Below are 21594 nucleotides of genomic sequence, written 5' to 3' on the forward strand. Positions count from 1 at the left end.
ACAGTCCGGGAATCAGTGTGTTTTTACATGAGTAGAATGTGTCCTTTTATTTAAAATGCATCTCTGGGTTATTTGTGGGGCATAAAAATTCATTCATATATATTTTTACAAAATATAGTCCTGCCCATCACATGGTCTGAGGGATGGAAAAAGGTTGCTGACCCCTGTGGTAGAACAAAGATAGCTCAGCTGACTCAGGAATGACTTTCCAAAGAAAGAATGGCCCTGGCTTGGGTGGGGGTGGAGACTGGGCAAGAGTGGCCATTAGAGGGTGGAGGAGTCTGAGATGAAGGTAACCAGTGGATGGAAACTGTGTCTGTTTCTCTTGTTATGGGAGGTGGCTTCAATCTCCAATGCACCTTTCAAGATGCTAATGGGGACACTACAAGATTTGCTTATTTATTTATTGTACTACTTTTCCTACAAGGGGCTCCAGCACACCTGGCTCTTCACACACACACACACACACACACACACACACACACTTCCATTTTCTCTTCACAACAACTCTGTAAAGTAGATTAGGCTGAGAGGCAGTGACTAGCTGCAGGTCACCGAATGAATGCCATGCCTTTGTCTTCCCAGTCCTAGTCCAACACTTTCAAGCTTGTGTTTCCACGTTATTGGACTACAACTCCCACCATCCCTGACCACTGGTCCTGCTAACTAGGGATGATGGGAGTTGTAGTCCAACAACACTGGGGGACCCAAGGTTGAGGAAGGCTGCTCCAACCACTGTCCCACATTGGCTTTCTGCTGTATGCTTTTGAAAGGTTAAATAAAGCTATTGGGAAGAGCAGAGTTAGATCAGGGCTGGTGGAATCAGGGGAGGGAGTGCAATCCTTTCCCCACTTTGCCATTATCTTGACCTTACTTGACCTTGAAACGACTATGGGGAGAAACATACCGGTATGCATGATGTTAAGTTCCTTTTCCTCCAACACTCTGGCTGGAATTTATTACTCTCTTCCTTCTCTCTCTCTCTCTCTCTCTCTCTCTCTCTCTCTCTCTCTCATCTATGCCCCGCTTTTATTTTTTAACATATTTAAAAAGGAGATCCTACCATAGGTATCATCTTGTCACCTCTCATTTGGCCCAAAGAGCTATGAAAAATATGGTGACATCTCAAAGGCGCAGGGGGCTGAAAATGTATTTGGTGTGCACCCAAAATGATGTCAAGATGGCTGGTTTTCATCCCCATAGATAAGACGCTGAGGTGTCTTGAGTAACCTTGAGCCTTTAAAGAGGAAATTATTGAGAAATGCCCAGGCTCTATGTGGCAGGAGACTGCTGCAGGCGCCCGGCATTTTCCAGTTACTGCCATGCTTTTATGGAAAGGCACGAGGGCTCCTGGCACTTATGTCAGCACATGCCTTTCCCTTAAAGCCACCACCAAACCATCGTCAGCATCATCACTGCACCTCAGGCCAAAAGCATCCGGGGATATAGTATCATCAGGGTTTGAAAAAAGATAGCAAATGGGCTATGCATAACAAATCGTTATTGTTTTATTGATGGCTTGTGCCTTCATGAATGTCTTCTTTATTGAAAAGGAGATCGGATTACACACACACAATAACTTCCTATTGTATTTTGATTTCCTCTCAGTACAATTGCTGGAAATGAAGTTGGTTGCAATGGAAGGCTTTCATCTGTGCCCTCACAATTTTGAAGTGCCACTGGGCACTTCAGCAACAACAGCAGCAACAACAAAATTGCTTAAAGCTCAGTCCTACACATGTACAATTGAAGACCAAACTACACCCTACACCAAACACATAATTTGGGATTTGGACTGTGGCGAGTAGCCAGGGTGGTGGTGGTGGTAGTAATTATTTATTTTATTTAAAATAGTTATAGCCAGTGCTTTTTTTCTGGGGGTACTCAAGGTACCAGCACCTTTTACTATCCAGGCAAAGTATATATAGGGAATTCAAATATTTTAGATTCAGGTAGGTAGCCATGTTGGTCTGATGCAGTTGAATATATATATATAATGTCCAGTAGCCTCTTAGAGATATATAATGTCCAGTAGCACCTTAGAGACTTAGAGTTGGTCTCTAAGGTGCTACTGGACAATTTTTTATATTTTTTTATATAGTTCAAATATTTAAGTCCAAAGTCATTTTAACTTTTTCCTCCATGAAGTGATCTGAATGAAAATTGCTCCTTACTTAGACCTTCAGGAGTGAACAGGCATAGAAGAAATCAGATTATTATTGTTGTATTAGTACTGTACTGGGAATACTCTAGCTCTATACAGTGGTACCTAGGGTTACAAACACTTCAGGTTACAGACTCCACTAACCTAGAAAATAGTACCTCAGGTTAAGAACTTTGTCCCAGGATGAGAACAGAAATCCTGTGGTGGCTGCACAGCAGCAGTGGGAGGCCCCATTAGCTAAAGTGCCACCTCAGGTTAAGAACTGTTTCAGATTAAGAACGGACCTCTGGAACAAATTAAGTTCGTACCACTGTACGTACGTCGGATGGTCGAGTCCTCTGGTAGTAGACTCTACCACCACAAGTGCATTATTACACTTTTGAATGCTCCCTGACATAAATGAATAAATATATAAAACCACTGCCCTATGTGAAGAAATCAAATACAATAGAGAGATTTCTCCTTGTTGTGCTAATTTTCTCCTTGCAGGGAGCTTTCATTTTTGTTGAGTTATAATGTAGGCATATTTTTAAATGATGTTCTGTTTGGAAGGGTTATAAAGTACTTGACTGCCTCGGAACACTTCCCACTTCATTCTGTGGCCTGTGTAAATCCACCTCAATCAAAAGAAGGGTGGCCTCAGTAATAAAGAGTTTCTGCATTAATTGTGCATGTGAACAGTACATCAGTTTTCCAAGTGCCTACTTCCTTGGCAAATGCTGAACCAACATTCTGAATTCATTCATCGTTGTGCTAATTTTGAAATACCTACGCAATCTTCCTAATGTTGTCAGAGGGCCAGAACTGAAATTATTATATATTTTTGATTCCTGGAACTTGATTCAAAGTCATTTGATGTGTTTCTGATTTCACTGAGCTACCCCTCAATGCATTTCTTCAGTTCTGTCTCTCTTTGCACCAGCAGGTGGCAGAGTGAATAAAACTGACTGCCTCTGCTTCTTGCTTATTGACTTGTGCAAATTCTAACTATGCCCAACGACTGCTTAAAGTACGCTGCATGAATTGAACATCTTGTTTCAAACTGATTATGTGAAACCAGTGGATCAAAGATTACATTCAGTTTAAAACAGTTTGGAGACATTGAGAATTGCCTAAATAAAGCAGGGCCCCCTGCTATGCACCTCTTGCGCTTCTCTGGGATGCAAGTGAACCCCTCTGTCTGGAATGATATCCAGGTTACTGACAGTGGTGTCAGAGGCCATATGCTGCTGAATCCTAGTTACTGTGAATTGCAGGAGGGGAGAGTGCTTTTGTGCTTCAGTCCTGCTTGCAGGTTTCCCAAACGAAAATCGGACTGGCCACTGGGAGAGCAGATTGCGAGATTAGATGGGCCATTGCACTGGTCTAGCAGTTCCTCTGTTAATGTGTTTAGAGGCCACTGGGTAACAACCAATATATATGAGTGCAAAAGGGGGAACTAAACATTATGGGGGCTTACAAGTTTGTTATTTAGATTGGTAGACGTTTAAATAGATGGTGGAGGTTTTCAGCTTTCGTCAGGAACTGTAGCCTCTTGTTATTAAGAAAGGCAGTATAAAGCTCTGCACCAGTGCATGGTGTCACCAGAACTGAAATCTATTCAAGGCTCTGGAACAGGCTGCAAGCCAATGGGCAATCTTAGCCCAGGAGTAACTCTGGTCGTGTCAGTGGATGGTCACTGGGCCAATTAAGAGTTTCCCCATAATTGTTACAAGTGCCAGCCTCGCTTGCTTTGTAGACATTACACAGAATCATTTATACAACCTGGTGGACTGGGAGGGAGCTTCTACCAAATCATTAGAATATGGGGACCTCTTTTTGACCCACTGTAAGATGACATTTTCCCAATCCTGGGGATCGTGAGATCTGTGCTATCAGAAGGTTGGCTCATATACTGGCTGAAGGCCAACACAAGATGAACAAGTCACACATTCTGATCACAGAGATTATTTTTTCCCCTCTGACTTATTGTAGTTCAGTTTTACTGTACAGTGGTACCTCGGGTTACATATACTTCAGGTTACAGACTCCGCTAACCCAGAAATAGCCTCGGGTTAAGAACTTTGCTTCAGGATGAGAACAGAAATTGTGCTCCGGCAGCAGGAGGCCGCATTAGCTAAAGTGGTGCTTCAGGTTAAGAACAGTTTCAGGTTAAGAACTGACCTCCAGAATGAATTAAGTACTTAACCCGAGGTACCACTGTATCTCTTACATGCCATGGATCTTCTTCTTCTTCTTCTTCTTCTTCTTCTTCTTCTTCTTCTTCTTCTTCTTCTTCTTCTTCTTTGAATTTATATACCGCCCTATACCCAGAGGTCTCAGGGTGGTTCACAGAAATGATCAACATAAAAACCACAATATATATAATAAAAATAAAAACAGCAACTGAATAACACGCCCCCCCCCAAAAGAGCCACATTTTAAAAGGGCATAGGATGTCAATCAGATCCACCAAAGGCCTGGTTAAAAAGGAAGGCTTAGTGATAGCCATTTTTTAAAAAATGTGTATGTACAGCATTAGGTTTACATTTTATATTTATATGAACTTAAACCTAATAAGCCTTAAATTTATGCCAAGGTGCCTCCTAAGCAGTTTACAAGTATAAAAGAAGATGCAATAAAATAAAATAAACACACACAATTAAAATACACAATAAACCAGTTCATCAAAATCAACACCCACAGTTGACATGTACAATAAAGCAGGCCCATTATTTCCATGTTACTGCATAACAGTCAATATACTTTACATCCCCTACACGTCCAGGCACTCCTCTGCTCCCGATAAATCAGATTGCCGAAGTATCCAGATAAGGGGGAGTGAGGGTGACACATTTCTCAGCCACGGGTCTCGGATGAATCATTGCTGAGAAGCAGCAACTGTAACTGGGAATGCTCAGGATGAACCACAGGGAAACAGATGACAAAGCCAAACTGGACTTGTGTGTGTTTGGTACACATTGATACACCAGGTATAGCCATCTCTTGGCCATTTCTTAGCTACCCCCGCTAAAATAGCTTAAACAAATAATTATGGCATTTTTAATAGCAGCTCTTTGAGGAAGAGAAAGGAGTGGCCAGAAAGGGGTCTTCAGTGGCTTGCAGAATTGACTACTCTTTTTGGTAGGCATTGAGAATAAATGGCATATGCTTTTACCAACCATTTTCTACAAGGTATTGCAATGTGGGGACATAATTAAGAGGAATTGGAAGCCTTTTCCTTCTGGTCAGTTCCAGGGATAATTTGTTTGTTCATTTGCATATTCAATTTCTCTCCTTCCCTGCCTCCCAAAGGAGCCTGGCTCAACAAACAACAAAGTAGTAAAAGCAGCAACAAAAAACTTTTTTGATAAAAAAAATTCAAGAAATCAAGCATCACTCTGACTATCTGGCTTCCCAGCCTGTTTGTTTTCTGCTTCTAGCTTCTAGCTTCTAGCTCGCATCACTCAACTCTCTGAACTCTCAACTTTTTCTTTCTAACTACCAGCCAGTTGAGGGAGGGAGGTTCACCCATTTGGTATCTGGCACAGATCCACTTCCTTTGATCCCTTAATAGCCCATTACCTAGACTATCACCTCACCAGGAAGCTATCCTGGCTTATATTTTAACACTTGCATATGTTCTTTACTCTTTGAATAAAAGATTCTGTACATGACAGACACAAAATAAGACAAGGGACTGCCGTTTGATTTTTCTCCCTAACCTACAGATGAAAAGCAGCGTCCAGTTTAACTTCCCATTTACATGTGTGTATAGTTGAGCATTGATTTAAATTTGAGGCAAGGAAGTGGATGGGATCTATTTATTACATTATGTGTTTCAGGAACCTCTGAATACTGACAGAGACATATTATTTTGAAGGGACATGTACAAAACAAACTGATTTACAGTATGCTGCTCTTTATAGCCCCTATATTCTGTGGGACTTACTCTCAGGAAAATGTGCATAGGGTTGAAACTCAATGGGGCTCATGTCTGAGTAGATATTCATAGGATGGGCCTGTTCATTCACTCATCTTCATGCCAGAGGAAAGTCAAGGAAGGAAACGCTCTTGGAAGAAAATGATAACAAATTATAATACAAATGCAGGTGATTACTTAATGAGCCATTTTTCTGTCATAGATTTTTTTTAAAAAAACAACCCCCCTCAATTAACATTGTTAGTATCCCAATTAAAATTAGTGAATAGGTGTCCCCCAGAGACTTGTTTGTTCAAAATGCACACTGGGAAGTCTGGATCCGCCCTCCCCTCTTGAAATTCTGGGGGATTTTTTTTAAAACACAAAGATATGCACATTTCCTTATGGGTGTTGCCAGGTGGCTGAAATTTCTTTCAACTACACGCATAAAATGCAGATTATTCTTGATACTCTTGAAGCTGAACAGCTGAAGGTTTTTGGTTTATAGATACGCAAGTCCAGAGAAAGTAAGCAAAATCCCTTAGGCTGGATTTCCTACCAGGAGAAAATGCAGAGCTTTCACAAACTGGTATTCTTGAAGAAAATATTTTGCTGCGCCAGAAATCACAGGGACAGATGCACTGTAATTCTAATTATGAAAGATTGTCATTACCTATTCTTGAATTTTTATTTTTATTTTTACAAAAGTCCTTTTGCCAAAACAAACAAAAGCTGGAGCTGCAGCTTAAGCATGGAAATTTGTTTAGGAGCAGGGTATAAAATCCTCTAACATTATTGTTTTTGAAAAATCCAACTTGTCTTGCTTGTGTGAGCCATCTTTATTGGAATGTGGTAATGGATCCAGTAGCAATGAGGTCTCTCACAAGCTCCCAGGTTTTCACAGTGGCTGGAGAAGGCAAAGGGGTTGCTGGCGGCCATTGGCTTTGGTGCTTAGAGGGACAGAAGCAGATGAGGATCTTCAGATAGCTGCAGGGCACATGCTTGTAGTTTCAGTGCCATTCATAAGCAAGTCACCCTTAAACATTCATTTCCTATAGAGGAAAATTCAGCAAGATGAAGGATGCCTGAAAGTAGCCTTTGGTTCAATGTCATTTAGCACCTTGCCTGAATGTCCCATTCAGGGACATAATAACACAGGTGTTGCTGCGAGGTTTGGCTTCAGCCATTGCTACATATTTCATGTCACGCTGGCTGCTCAGTCATCATAATGAAGGATCGATGGTCATATTTCCAGATACAAGGAACCATGAAGAACATAGGTCATACTGCCAACTAAGTACCATCGACACCAATTCATGGAGAGGCCAGGAATTGAACCTGGAACCTCCTATGTGCAAAGCACACTGAGCTATGGCTCTTCTCCTCCCCAGAACAGAATATGGTGTTTGTTGGCTGAGTGAGCAGAGCGAGGAACACCTAAAGCCATGTTTCCTCTCTGTAAGGTCTTGTAAAAAGGGTGCATTTGTATGCCTGACTTCCCAGAGTATGGCCAGCATAGGAGAAGGGCCATAGCTCAGTGGTAGAACATCCACTTTACATACCAAAGGTCCCAGGTACAGATCTCCAGCATCTTCAGGTAGGGCTAGGAGAGAACTCTGTCTGAAAACCTGGAGAGTTGTGGTCAGTCAATGCAGAGCTAGACCCACCCAGGGTGTGACTAGGCAAGAGGCAGCTTCTCATGTCCATAGACATACGTGTTTGATAAGGGTAGTCAACCATTTGGTTTTTGGATGGTCAAAAGCTTTAGTCCGAATTCTGGAACCATTCTCACATGGTCCTTATCGCCCACTCCAGAACTTCACTAGGTGACCTTGGACAAGACAAAACACTCTCTCTCAGCCTTAACATGTGCACACGCACACATGCACATAGCAAAGTTTAGGAGTAATAATGCTAGTCTACCATACAGGGTTGTGGAAAATGTATGGAAAGTGCTTTGAACACCTTGAAGCACTATATAATCTTGTACTAGCTGTCTTGAGTTCCTTGAGTTGGATAAAAATGTGGTCACCCTAAGAGATCATGTAAAAATGCAGAGAGTGTCTAATCCTTAACAAGTATGACCAGAGGTACTTAATTTTTGGATAAGAGCCTTATCTTTGCCCTATCCTTTTATTTCTTTTTCTTTTTTTAAAGGCATGTCTACTGTCAGTATGTGCGCTAACAGCAGCTGTATGAAGGGCTGGTGACTGCATAAGCAACTCCCTGGCATCTTTTTTTCATTATCTCCTAAGCATTCAGCATTTAAAAAAAAGTTTGGCGCCTGTATTTCATTGCTCTCTCTGAACAACTCAAGACATTTCCACCTGCTTCCTCCGCTGGGACATTTGCCCAGGAAACCCGAAGCAACACACACACACAGAGGGAGAGAGCAATACAACAAAGCACGCTAAACATTGATCTGCAAATCTGCTGGGCTAGAGGTGGCCCAGCCCACTAAAGAGCCACCATTCACCGTTGCATCGATGGCTTTAGAGGCGACCACCTCTAGCCCAGCAGATTTGCAGATCAGTGTTTAGCGTGCTTTGTTGTATTGCTTCGTGCTTTGTTAGGCTCTGCAGGGTGCCACGTGGGGACTCTGGCTCTGCCCCTGGGGCTGCCAGGAGAGGGGTGGCAGGGCAGGATTTCCAGCTCCACTCCAGTCCACAGATCCTTGACGGGTTTTCTTTTTCTCTTTTCCCCCTCCTCTCTTTCCTTCCTTCCTCCCTCCCTCTCTCTCTCTCCGTGTGTCCCTGCTCCTCTCTCTCTCCCCTCCCCCTTCCTATGCGTGTGCGCCCTCCTCCTCCTCCTTTCCACCCCTCTCTCTCCTCTTCCTCCCTCACCAGCTCGCCGGGCGACCCTGCTCACCGTACCCACATTAATGGCGGCATCTTCCGAGGAGGACATAGACCGGAGACCCATCAGGAGAGTCCGGTCCAAGAGTGACACCCCTTACCTCGCGGAGGCCAGGATCTCCTTCAACCTCGAGGCAGGTGAGTGGCGCCCACCTCGCCCAACCCCACCACCCGCTAGCCTCTCATGCAAAACCCTTCTTCTCCCTGGTGGAAACCTGAGGTTGCTATTGCTGTACATATCTGCAACACAATCTCTCTCACACACACACACCGCTTTGTGTCTGCTGGGTGCAGAAGTGGCGGGGGGGGGGAGCCGCTGCAGGAATGTGAATCCCTGACATGTCCTGGCTGTCACCCTCGCTTTTCTCCCCCACGATCCCGCCCTTCCAAGGCGCTGGTGCAATACGCGCGCACACACATACACACACACGCGCGCGGCTGGAAACTGGGGAGGAGCTGAGGCGGTGGGGGGCGGGGAGGCGGCGGCGAGGCGTCCATCCCTAGACTTGTTTGGGTGACAGCGCCGGATTCCCTGTCTGGAACTGGAGGCGAGACGAGCAACGGTGACTTCGAAGTTGAGAATGTGGAGTAGCCCTCTGACACCCTGGAAGGCGTGGGTTGGTGTCTGCTGGGTGCAGAGGTGGGGAAGGGGAGGGAGACCGGCTTCGCCGGCTGCATTCGGCTTCTCGAAAGGTTGCTGCTGCCTTTGGGCGCCTCTCCCGCCTCAGGCTCTCCCTCTGAGCCTCCGGCCCCGCCCCCTACTGGCCCCCTGCACCCTGCACAGCGTTTTATCTGAAGAGTTGCATTCCCTTTCAAAGCCACCTGCTAGCTTGCCAGAGCTGCTTTCCTCCTCCTCCTCCTCTCTCAGCCGAGGCTGGGGTTCATAGCTCTTGCTGGGACCCCCAAGTCCAAATGGGCACCAGCTGGCATAGCTAATAGGGCAGGCAGGATGGGAGATGGAGCCTGAGAGCATCTCAAGGGATGCGGTTCCCCAGCCTGGCCCATCTCAATCCACTCTTCCCCATTCTCCCTTCTCAAGCTGTCATTCCCTCAGCCTCTACCTCTGCCTTTGTAGGGTTGCCACCTCCTGCAGATAGAGCCTTCTCTTGGCTTTAACAGAAGCCTAGCATGCTAAAATCATGCCTCACTGAAGCACTTTGGCACGACAGGGAGGGAGTGTCACATACTTTCAGGCTGTATTGCAGGGGGTGGGACTAGATCACCTGTGGGGTCCCTTGCCAACTCTACAATGATTCTGTGCTCTGGAAGGCCCTGGATCAGAGCCAGCAAAAAGGGGTCAGCCCTGCTCTTTTTTGCCCAATGATCCAGCACCTCCAGAGAACACTCATCCTCCAGCCAGCCAGCCATCCTCCTTCAAGTATCCTTCTGTCCTCTGATCTCATTAGTGCCTTCCACAGTTACCTGAACACAACACTTCCATGCTCTTCAAGTTCTGCTGCCTCATCAGGTGAGCATCCAATATAGCAGCCTCATGTGCAATCTTATCTGCAGGTCTCTCTAGCCCTTTAGTCCAGAATTGCCTCTTTACCTCCTCCATAATCCTGGCTTCCCAAGCATCCTTCTTCTGCACCTCCAACATTTGCCCTTTCATGCTTTGCTGTTTATCTCCAAGGGCTCTTTCCTCCTGCAACCTGCTCTTTACCTGCTTCTGAAGGAAGGGTGGAGGAAGGGGAAGTGGTGGGTGCCCCAGACAATTGTGACTTCTTGAGCACCTTCCTTACTCAGGCTTTCAGACTCACAAAAAGTCTGACAGAATTGAGAGCTCATCCACGCTTCCCTTTGCTTCATGCTTTCTAGGCACAGGTCTGGGCTTTCCAGGTCTGTGTCCAAGCAGCCACATTTTACCCCTGAATTGGAGTAAACGACAATCCTTCAATTATTTCCATTAAATATCTGGAGGCTTTTGGGGTTAAGCTAATATATACTGGAAACTATGGTTAATTTTGCTGGAACTCCCTGTCTCTTAGCATGCTAAAAGATTGCTTGAGCTGGGGGTTTGCAATCTTGTGGCTCTCTGTCTATTATTGAAATGGGCGTGTTTCTCCTCCACTCCTCTCTGACCTTCTTGTCTTTTTGCACCTAGTAAGATGTAAAATGCAAACTGTACCTTCATCGACCAGCTGATTGCTTTGGGTGACATGTCATTAATTCCTTTCTGGTCATTAATTGGAATGTGTGTGTGTATATGCACACACATCATTTTTGGTTATGGCAGCTATAACTATATAACTCAGGAACCACAAAGTGATGCCAAATTGTGTTGGTTTTTTAAAATGTGTGACTGAAGATAGAACAATCAGAGACTGAAGGGTCTGGGACAGCATGATGGAAGGGTTTGAGGTGCTATTGAAAGGAGATTGGGCATAGTTGCTAAGCTGCTGAGTCTACAGTGGACAATATTGTCATAGATAATGCTATGTCATGCCATTATAAACAGATTAGAGTTTAATCATAAACAGCTAAAGGGAAGGCACCTTCAAGTCACTTAATGCCTTCATCGTTTAACCTTCCAGTTCCTTCTCTGTCAAGGCTGAGAGGTTCATATAGCTTTTAATTCCCAAGCAGGCATGGCAAGAATGCTAGCCTAGCTGTTACCTCTTCTCCTCACTTTTAACATGTGCACTGAGGAAAGGAAAGGCTCCCCCCACCTATTAAATACCATGCTGTCTCTCATTGGGCTCATTCAAAGAAATATCTCTTCATGGGAGTGTAAATACTCAGCAGAGTGCTGGAGGATGTTTTCATTAATCCATCTGCCATTTGATGCTTTGAATGTAAAAAATGTGGTGCAAATTGGTTGCTAAGCAATGTTTACGTTAATGAGAAAAAAAGCCTCTGTAGTAAGCATTTAGTTCTGGTGGTGTGTTTTTTTTTTAATCATAAAGTACAAAACAAGGGCCCTTAAATTGGGTAAGGACCAACAGTTGCTTAAGGAAATTTATCCTAACTACTTGCATAGAGAGTTTGGCCCTGAAAATGCTAAGGTACAAGATCTTTTGCACTGTTTGGGGATTTATTTATTCCTTTACTCACAACCCAGATTGGTAACATAGATGCTGTCATTCAAAATTGCACAATTTATTTGCATTATTTTTAAAGAAGGCATACTGGAATGTTGTCTGATTCCCTGAAGTACAGGGCTCCTTATGTATGAACTTACTGCTTTTCTTAAGATGTAATATTCATATATTTACAGACTGCCAGTGCAATGTCTTTATGCACTGTACTTCAACAGAACAAGCCCTTTTAGGTTTCACATTTTGCCACCTTATCGCTATTTACAGTTTGTCAGCTGGAAACTTTAGTAGCTGCGGAACAATATTCTGAGACAAAATGTTTGCAGTGTGGAGTGTCCTGTTTAGTGTTCTAGTCAGCCAGTCATGCTCTCCTCCAGGAGATTCCATTCCATTACCCCTCCTACCTGGTCCCACCATGACCATCACCATAAAAGAACTAAACAGTCAGCATTCCTATGGCTACTGAACACATTCAGTCTTCCTCGGAGCCCTTCAGGGTTTCCCCACTGAAGATTTCTGTACTTCTCCAAACCACAAAGTTTCCCCATGCCTGATGAGGGCTCCCCCTTCTGCTTGGTGGTGGTGCTTTGGCTACATAAACAGTGGCACCCACCTCTAAATACTGGAAATAGGAGGAATTATGAAGGAAGAAAAGGCAAAACTAACCTGAGCATCAGGAGCTGTTCAATCAAATGTGGTGCTGAATGGGATGTCCATAAACCAATGAAAGAAAAGGAATTCTTTTCAGAAACTGCATGTATGTGCTGCAGAGTTATTGATGCATGCTGATATATATAGAGAGAGGGGGGGCATCTGGAAGTAAGAAATAATGCAATTTGTTTTTTCTTCCAATTCAGTGCAGTCAGAACTAAAACAATTCTAGAGGCACTGGATGCATTCTCTACCTCGCTTCTCACTTAATGCATTTATGATTACAACTCCTGCTGCTCAACTGCTGCTTGCATTGCTGTTTTGCCTGCCAGCTGCTACTTCTAGGCTTCTTTCATCTGGTCATTGTATTGTCCTAAGATAGCAGCTGCGATAAGCTGCATCAAGGTAGAGCTTTTGCTTGTATTTGTATTTAATAGGCTCTCCAGCAGTAAGGCCCATATGCAGATATGCACTACTATTCTTTGCAAAAGAAATGGCTGAGAGCCAACAGTTTTGTTTACCTCTTTGAGCTGTAAGTTATAATTATACTATTACTGCTGCTATCTATGTTGCCGAACAGTCAGAGGCTGCACATGCGGAGGCAATTATGCGGTTTGGGAATAGCAAGGATTTGCTCTGTTTCTCCAAGCAATTAAATGGGGCAACCTTTAGCTGCCCTTCTAATAAGATTAAATTAATAATTTGCTTCTCTGTTTTGACTTGCATTGTTTCATTAGATTTCAAGAAAAATCAGTATTTTATTATATTGGCTTGTATGTACTGGTTTCACTCTGTGCGCCATTGACATGCTAGTGTCCTGTGAGTTTAGAATACTTGTAGATTCCACAAACTCTTAGGCTGCACTTTTTGCATGGGGAGGGGGGGAGAGGAGAGAGTATATTTCCAAATATACCCAAGAGGGGGCCATCCCTCTGCAAATCATATTCATTTCTTCATGCTACTTTTACAGTTCCCCTTGATATAAATGGGAACACTATAAGAACAGAGCAGACAAACTTCCTAGTATATTATGCCCTAAATGTACAGGCCATTGTGGAACAGTATACTGCATGTGACAGTGGATGTGATTGCAGCAAATACAAATATATGGTCAGGAGTAATGGGAATTGTAGTCCAAAATGTATGGAGGACACCAGATTCAGGAAGCTGGTATAGATATACAGTAGTGGGAGTACAAAGCATACTGAGAACTCAGAAGGCTCCACTTCAATGATAACTGGGCAAAAATGTTTTTCTTTGCATTGGGTGGCATTCAGTTAAGCTTTACTCAGAGTAGACCCATTGAAATTAATGGACATGACTAAGTTAGGTCCATTAAATTTAATGAGCCAAATTGAATATCATCCATTGTTACCTGATTTAGTATTCTTCTTCTTAAAAAACAAAACGTGGACTCATGAAACTTTCCTGTAGCCAGTAAAATCAAGATTTCAGTTTTTGTGGCTCAGGGCTTCTTAAACTGTGGTCCATGGATCCCCTAGTATGGGTGGGTTTCAGGGCACACACACAAAATGAAGCAATAAAATTAATTGTATGCACAATTTTCTGTGCATGTGTTTCTGTGCAGTTTTCTGGGAAGGAGGTCCGTAGCTTTCATCAGATTCTCAAAGGGGTCTCTGACCCAGAAAAGGTTAAGAACCGCTTCTCTAGCTTGAAAAAAGGAGCAAGCAATAAGCTGTGATGTCCTTATCAGGTCATGCTGTTAATGGGAGATGCACAAATGCCAGATCCACAAATAAGACCATTCTAAAACTGGGTACGTATTGTGCAGTTGTTACAATGAGAACTAATGGCTGCACTCCCACTTCCACATGCTGTTTCCTTGCCCTGTGCCATCAGGTTCTGTTTTGACGCCAAAAGGGCAGGAAGATTGGGGTGAGCCAAAGGGAGTGTTTTCGTACCCATGTGCCACAGCATGAGTAGCAGCAGGAAATAGCACAGCTGCATTCTGTAGTAGCTCAGGAACATGAGGCTGATTTTAGCTGTGTGTTTCTTGGAAAGCCATTGCAGACCAGCAAGAGTGTTCAGATATGCTTCATCCTGGTTCCAGATGTGGCAGGGAATAGAGACCCTGCATTGGCAAATGTACAGTGCAATCCTATGTGTGTTTTCTCAGTTGAAGTACATTCAACTGAGTTCAGCGGGGCTTATCCGTGCTTAACACTGCAGCCTAACAGTGCAGCCTTACAAATATCTACATATTTGAGAGGTTATTTCCTTTTCCTCAGTTGCAAAGAAATAAAATGTAGTAACACCAATGGCATTGTCCAGCTAAAAGGCAGCTCTCAATGCTCTGCCAACGGAAGTCAAGAGATGTCACACATAAAATGACTTTGTATGGCATGGCTATTGCAGCTGGAGTGATTATGCTAGAATAAACATTGGATTTCAGCTATTATGCATGTTCTCGGCCAGCCAATGGAGTCTGGCAAGTTAAGGAAATTCAAGCAATCTACATGCCAGGATGATGCTGGGGTTTCCCCCAACTTGTTCAAGACTTTGCACAGAGTCCAATTGAGCTTGTTTTGTCTTGGATTTGAATGATGCCAAGTGCGCTGCAATTTTGTAAGAAATAGATTATCTAGTTTAATGTATACCCAGAGAACCAATCTTTATAATTGTCATCAGCATGGGAACGGGGGAGAATGTAGCTAGATAGTTATCACTTAAAATGCAAGTATTAAAAAATTATCTGGTGTTAAATCAGCAATGTGCAGAGTAAATATCTATGAAATTTTATGATCCTTTAAAATGAACACATAAACATTTCTTCCAAGGTTTATTCTCTGATCATTTCAGTGGGATTGGTCTAATTACAAATTATTATTATTTTATTAATTCATGTATTTCAAAATTATGTTTTTATTATGATATCTTTGTTTTGGATCAGATTGTTATAAAGTGTGTGATCTTTGTTGTTTCTCCACCTTGTAAATTGTCTTGTTTATAGTAATATAGAAAGGCGGTGTACAAATTAGAAGTCAAATATATAACAATATGAAAGCAAATTGTGTTCTGAGATGACATTGGGGGATGTTGTCTTTTTAAAAATCCAGTTGCAGACTATATATTTATTCTTCATAATGCTTTTAGACCAGATTTATTAAAGTGCTTTCCCCACTCTCTTATCCTATATGTGACTACTCAGAAATTCAGCCCCATTGCATCCAGTTTGCTCCCAGGTAAGTTTTGCTGCAGAAATAATTAAAAGCCAGTTATTACTTCCCTCAAACAGTTGGCTCTGACTCTGATCCTCCAATCAGTTACTTTATAGTGATCTCACAACTGCTTTGGGAGAAGAGGGAGTCAAGAGGGTTATGTTTAAAGGAGACAGACTTAAATACTTAGGTGGCGTTTTCCAGCTTCTAGCAGCAGCTCAAGACTAGTGGTGGGTTTTGGACAGGGCTTCCCTGGAGCTTCAGACACTGTTAATCTTCAGATACTGATGAACAGATCAGGTTTGCCTGGATTCTGAGATCTCTACTGTAGATCCTATATTGCAGGGAAGTCTCAGTGTGGTGGTTTTTTTTTAACCTTTCACTCTACAACACAAAAAGCCTCATGGGCTTGAACAATCTTACCTTTGTCTTTTGAAAAGATCAGAACAACTTTTTTACCACTGCAGGGTGACTTTCTGTAGTCTCTTTGTAGTAGCTGTGAACATGAAATAAGATAATAAATTCAGTTCCATGCTGGGCTTGTAGTGGGAACACAAGTGCAGCAAAATTGCTTTTTTGAGGTTTGAAATCTTGTTCGTGGTCTCATTGGTGGTTTCTCAGCTTTTTTGCTTTTTGCTTCTTTTTTTACAACTTATAAGGTGTATCAGTATTCATAGCATTTTTCTATTACAGCGAGCTGAACGTAGTCCAGGTAATTTTGTGCATGATTCCCTTCCTCTTTTGCAATACAAACAGTTTGTTGAGTCCCCAATGGCCATGCCATATTTGGCCAATTTGCTTCTTTTGGCTTGGTGGTCAAAAGTTGTTCATGCCTTTGTTGGGGATATGGGAAAATCATACTTCATTGTGCAAAGCTACTTGGGTGTAAGTACAATGGAATTCATTGGGATGAATTTGTGAGTAAGCAAGCATAGGATTGGGGCACATATCCCTTCCAGATTTGCAGTTCTCTGACAGCCAATTCCCACTTTACACTATGGACCTAGGGATGGATGACAAAGGACAAATTGTGCACCAAGAAGAAACCAATTGAGATGAGTAGCCCACATCATTTAATGTCCTTTACAAACAGATCAAGATGGTTGCTCAATGAATAGCCATAATCATCTAATCTCCCAGCAAACCAGTCAGGATGAATGCTCAATAGACAGTTTGTCTGGAAACACTCCAAAAGAGAAGTGGATGGTATCTATATAAGTTTTGTACAGGAATATCTATGTTTGAGTAGAAAATGTAAACTGAAAATTGGCTCAGAGTTTGGATAGCACAACCAGTAATTCCATGCCTGTGAGCAACATTGTTTTCCTTTCTTGGAGTACAATTAAACAATATGTAATGAGGATCTTCCCACAGTCAGGCATGAAAGGTGAAATTTCGCTATGCATATGGAAGGCAGCCCACATAGAACCTTGGCTTTATCAGCACCATGCTCTAAAAGCAAGGGGTCACAGACTCTTACTTGGAAATCGTTGATAAGTTGCTGAAGGAAAATCTCTCTTTAATATGAGGCCATAAACAAGCATTTTAAAAGGCTCAACCTTATGATAAAATAGAATGAACCCTCACCATTTCCTTTGTTAGGAATAAGCGTGACTGAAAAAGAATTTTGCACAAAAGATACCTAAGCTAAAGAAAACGGCTCTCTCCTGTGTTAACAACATTAGTTCTAAGTGGATTTCTCCTCCATTCATGAGTGCTTAAATATCTGTGAAATCAATTTTATTGCCATAGTTAAAAAGGTTTCTTTCCCCCGGTATGTCACACACTGGCGGTTGTATTTATTTTCTGTCCTAGCTGCACCTATAGAAATCAGCTGGATTCCCTCAGTATATATGGGCAGGTTCTGCTCCCTCCATATATTTCTGCCTTCAGGTGGATTTACTTTGGGTATCATAGCTGCTGGAATGCAAGTAACGAAGGTAATAGGAAAGAATCAGTAACTCTGTTCTAAGGTTTTCTTTCCTGTTCAGAATTTCAGGGTAATCTGTTTTGGAATGGAATAATGGAATAACTTGCTTTTACGGCTTCATCAGAATTTTAATGACAAGCAAATTTAATGACTATTTGAGCAAACCCATTTGGAACCTAAATTGCCTTTAGGTTGGACACATATTAATTTCATTTGGATTTCCGAATGAGCAAAATTGCATCTGCTAGGCATTTGTTCCCCATTTTCTGTAATAATGTGCAAAGCTGATGTATGATGTCATAGACATGCATTTGATATAGAAAACATGATGGATGGTGTAAATGTAACCCACCAAGTTTAAGTTAATTGTGGGGTTGCTCTTATGCATAATTAATAGTGCAATGCAAATGTACATAGCTGATCCTTTGGTTGCCTGTGGCAAATAAAGAATTGCCTTTGGGCAACCAGACAAGGAAACTTGCAACTCTGGAGCCAAATATGATTACTTTAGATAAGTGTGGGTAGGTGGAATAGCTAACTTTTGTGGGCTTGTTTGTAAGTAGTTCCTAATACTGTGGAAAAACAGATGGACTAGTAAATTTATCCAAATACTTTGTCACCCTGGCAAAGTTCCTTTGCGTTGAACTGCGGAGGAATGAAAAGTTGCTTGCCCATTTATTCTATAACAATAGACAAGACACTTGAAAGTACCAATATATCCTATCAGGGCTAAAAATAAAAGCAACGTTTGTCTTAATAGAGCCTGGGAAATATTGATTCACTTAGAAATAAGCCATGTTCATCATCTATGGTCCAATGCTGTGAGGTGCTCTGTGCCTTTCAAGTCATGCTGACGGATGCAGACTGGGGTTCTTGGCATTTACACACACACAACCAAAACGAGAACTTTTCTCTCCAGTAAATAGATGGGTTAAAATGAGAATGGGGGACTGTGTTTAAATGTGGTTAGTTCTGTTAATTAACAGTCCTCTCCCTCTATTGCAGCTCTCTTCCTGCATCTACTTGTCTTGGCTCTAATTGCCTTTAATTCTAATTAAATAGGAGAGGATCTAATTTATCCTTCTTCTTAAATACAGAAGCACTTGCTCCAATTCATCTTGGAAGTACACATACACAGAAGCAGGCCTGGCTGGCTGGGAAATTGCATATGCAAATCAATGCTCTGTGTATATGGCTTTTTTTTGGGGGGGGGGTAGTTAGAATCCTACAGGTCAGTTGTCCAGAAAACAGAATAGAGTATGGAATAGATTTATTCTCTCCTGTCCCATTCTCACTCCTTTGCCAGACATGGACATCTGATTTGTGGGATTTTGGTTTTTCTTATAGGACTTATATGCACATAACCTCATGTACTCATATCCAGGGCACTTCATGCACTCTTTTCAGTTGCAATTGGTTTTTCAGGCCAGATGTACCCCATGCAGTAAATGGTCAGTCAGGGATGGCAGCAGCTCTTGGCATGCTTGGGCAACTAGCAGGACCAGGGTGCCCTGGCATGACCCAAAACTGACAATTGTCCCCACCCACCCCCATTTAAAAATGACGTCCAGCCTAATACTCTAAGCAATGCCAGGCAGCTGGGTCTTGTTGTCATTTTAATTTCTTTCCTCAATGCCCCATTTTCCTTTGCTTTGGGGGTATTCCTAGACCCAGCCATCTAGTTCTGTTCTGCCTGCAGCATCCCATCACTGCCAGGACTCACCATCAGAGGAGGGAGCCTACCAGAGGGCACTTTGCCCTGGTCTCCTCAAACCCAGAGTCAGCCCTGAGGTGCACCCTGTGCTGTGAACTGGGGGTAGGAGATGGTGAGGCAGGAGTTAGTTAAGAGGCCAAAGTAGAGGAAAGCCAGGAATGCCTTCAAGTAGCAAAGGATTAAGATTGGAGAACATTTCTGAAGTGCCTAAAATGTACGCCCATAGACAGGGAAAACCAGGTTGAGTCGGGATGAATTAGTTCGCAACCCCATCAAATCCAGTGGCTCAAAAGTTGCTGTTAGGCTTTGGTGTATAGATATCTTACAATATATTTTGTACTTTGTGGGACATCTCTCTCATGACATGGCTAGCCATTCCCCCCACCCTCAGCTGTCACTATCATTAGATTATATTTCTGCCAATGCAACTGAGTAATAGTGAAAGCCTTAATATTAGATTATAATTCCGTATTTAAACAAACAAACAAAATGGCCATGATCAAACATTAAGCACTTTCGGTTTTCATTGATTTCAGTGGAAGAGGGAGAGGAAGTAAAACAGGACTCTCTGACAATTTGGGCTATATAGGAAGCTCCAAAGAAGATCGCCCAAGTTTGACAAAACTCAAGAAAGACGATGCCTTGTTGTCTGCCATTAACTTAAGTCTCATTGCTTTGAAAGGAACATAGTTGCAAGGAGTAAACATTAGGAAGAACTTTCTGATAGTAAGGGCTTGTCCGCAGTTCTGCTTGTCCCACCGCCTCTCCCCAAGGAAGCCTGCTCTTTACTGCAAATGCCAATCAGGTGTTTTCCATGGATTTATTTTATTTGCTTTATTTCATAAAATTGATACACCACTTGATTAAGACCCCCCCCCGCAAAGCAGTTTAAACAAGACAAGACAATCAAGAAAAAAAATCGCAATCCTACTTTAGAACATACAAAAGCTCTGATTCAGCAATAATGGGTGAGTTTTCCTGGGGAAAATCAAGGGGCAAACAGAAAACTGTTCAAACCTGTGCTTTCAAGACACAGGACAAGTGGAAGTGTGGACAAGCCGTTACCGCGAAATGGACTACTACAGAAGGTGGGGGACTCTCATTTATTGGAGGTTTGTCAGAAATTCTTTGGCTGCATTGCATCTCAGAGGGTTGCATTGAGGTCCCTACCAACTCTACAGTTCTATGGTTCTATGACTAATTTTAGCTCAGCTGGTGCTCTCAATGTTTCTATTAGTCATATCTTAGTCAAGATAGAGGTGGGGGACCTGATGTCTTCCAAAACTTGTTGGGCTCCAACTCCCACCAGTCCTGGCCAGCAAGGCCAATGGTCAGGGCAGGTGGGATCCATTTGTCTCAAGAGACAATGGAGTACATCTCTGGGGGAGACGTCAAACTGCTGTGTTAGCAACACCGAAGTTACCTGCCTGGGCTGCAAGCCTGCGCAGTGTGTGTGGAGGTCCTGTGCTGCCCAGATCACAAGACACTCCTCTTGGCTTCACTGGCATGGTCCAAAGGAAAGAAGAGCAATAAGTTTGGCACCAGCTTGGTTGCAGGTGTTGCCAGAAGGAGGCGTACAAGGTGCCATCCAATCGTCTTAGGGACGCCACTCTGGATTTGTGGAGGAATTACTCCTTATCATCTAGTGTTTTGTGAGAGCAACAGCTATTTTTTATTTGTAGCTACTGTTCGTTGCTTTTCCATTGGCTGCAATACTCTCATTTTGTGCTCCAAAAGTCCAAGTGACTCCAAGAGCCAATGTGGTGTAGTGGTTAAGAGCAATAGACTCGTAATCTGGGGAACCGGGTTCACGTCTCCGCTCCTCCACATGCAGCTGCTGGGTGACCTTGGGCTAGTCACACTTCTCTGAAGTCTCTCAGCCTCACTCACCTCACAGAGTGTTTGTTGTGGGGGAGGAAGGGAAAGGAGAATGTTAGCCACTTTGAGACTCCCTAGGGTAGTGATAAAGTGGGATATCAAATCCAAACTCTTCTTCTTCTTCATATTACATTAGTGTAGGTCCTAGACATCGTAGTCCAGGACCCAGCCACCTCTTTGACTTTGTACCAAATTATACCTCCCCTGCCCCTGGTAAGGTGCATATATGATGTCACCTTTTGGTATTGCATTTGGATAAACCAGGAGCTTATATCTCTCGACAA

At 42.9% G+C, this 21594-nt stretch overlaps 1 protein-coding gene across 5 annotated transcripts in view; it reads left to right on the plus strand.

Annotated features, from left to right (window-relative positions):
* The window catches only part of PHACTR1 (phosphatase and actin regulator 1), a 246338-nt gene that overhangs the window by 2859 nt on the left and 221885 nt on the right, over positions 1 to 21594 (plus strand). For 4 of the 5 annotated variants that reach the window (XM_083623888.1, XM_083623887.1, XM_083623891.1 and 1 more), the window contains exon 3: positions 8912 to 9058. In XM_083623888.1, the coding sequence (XP_083480014.1) occupies positions 8912 to 9058 (147 nt within the window). Of the gene's footprint in view, positions 1 to 8911; positions 9059 to 21594 lie in introns of those variants that run through there. The other variant, XM_083623885.1, reaches the window with a different exon arrangement.

The sequence above is a fragment of the Podarcis filfolensis genome (genome assembly GCF_964270895.1).
Source record: "Podarcis filfolensis genome assembly, chromosome: 7".
In the NCBI taxonomy this organism is placed as follows: domain Eukaryota; kingdom Metazoa; phylum Chordata; class Lepidosauria; order Squamata; family Lacertidae; genus Podarcis; species Podarcis filfolensis.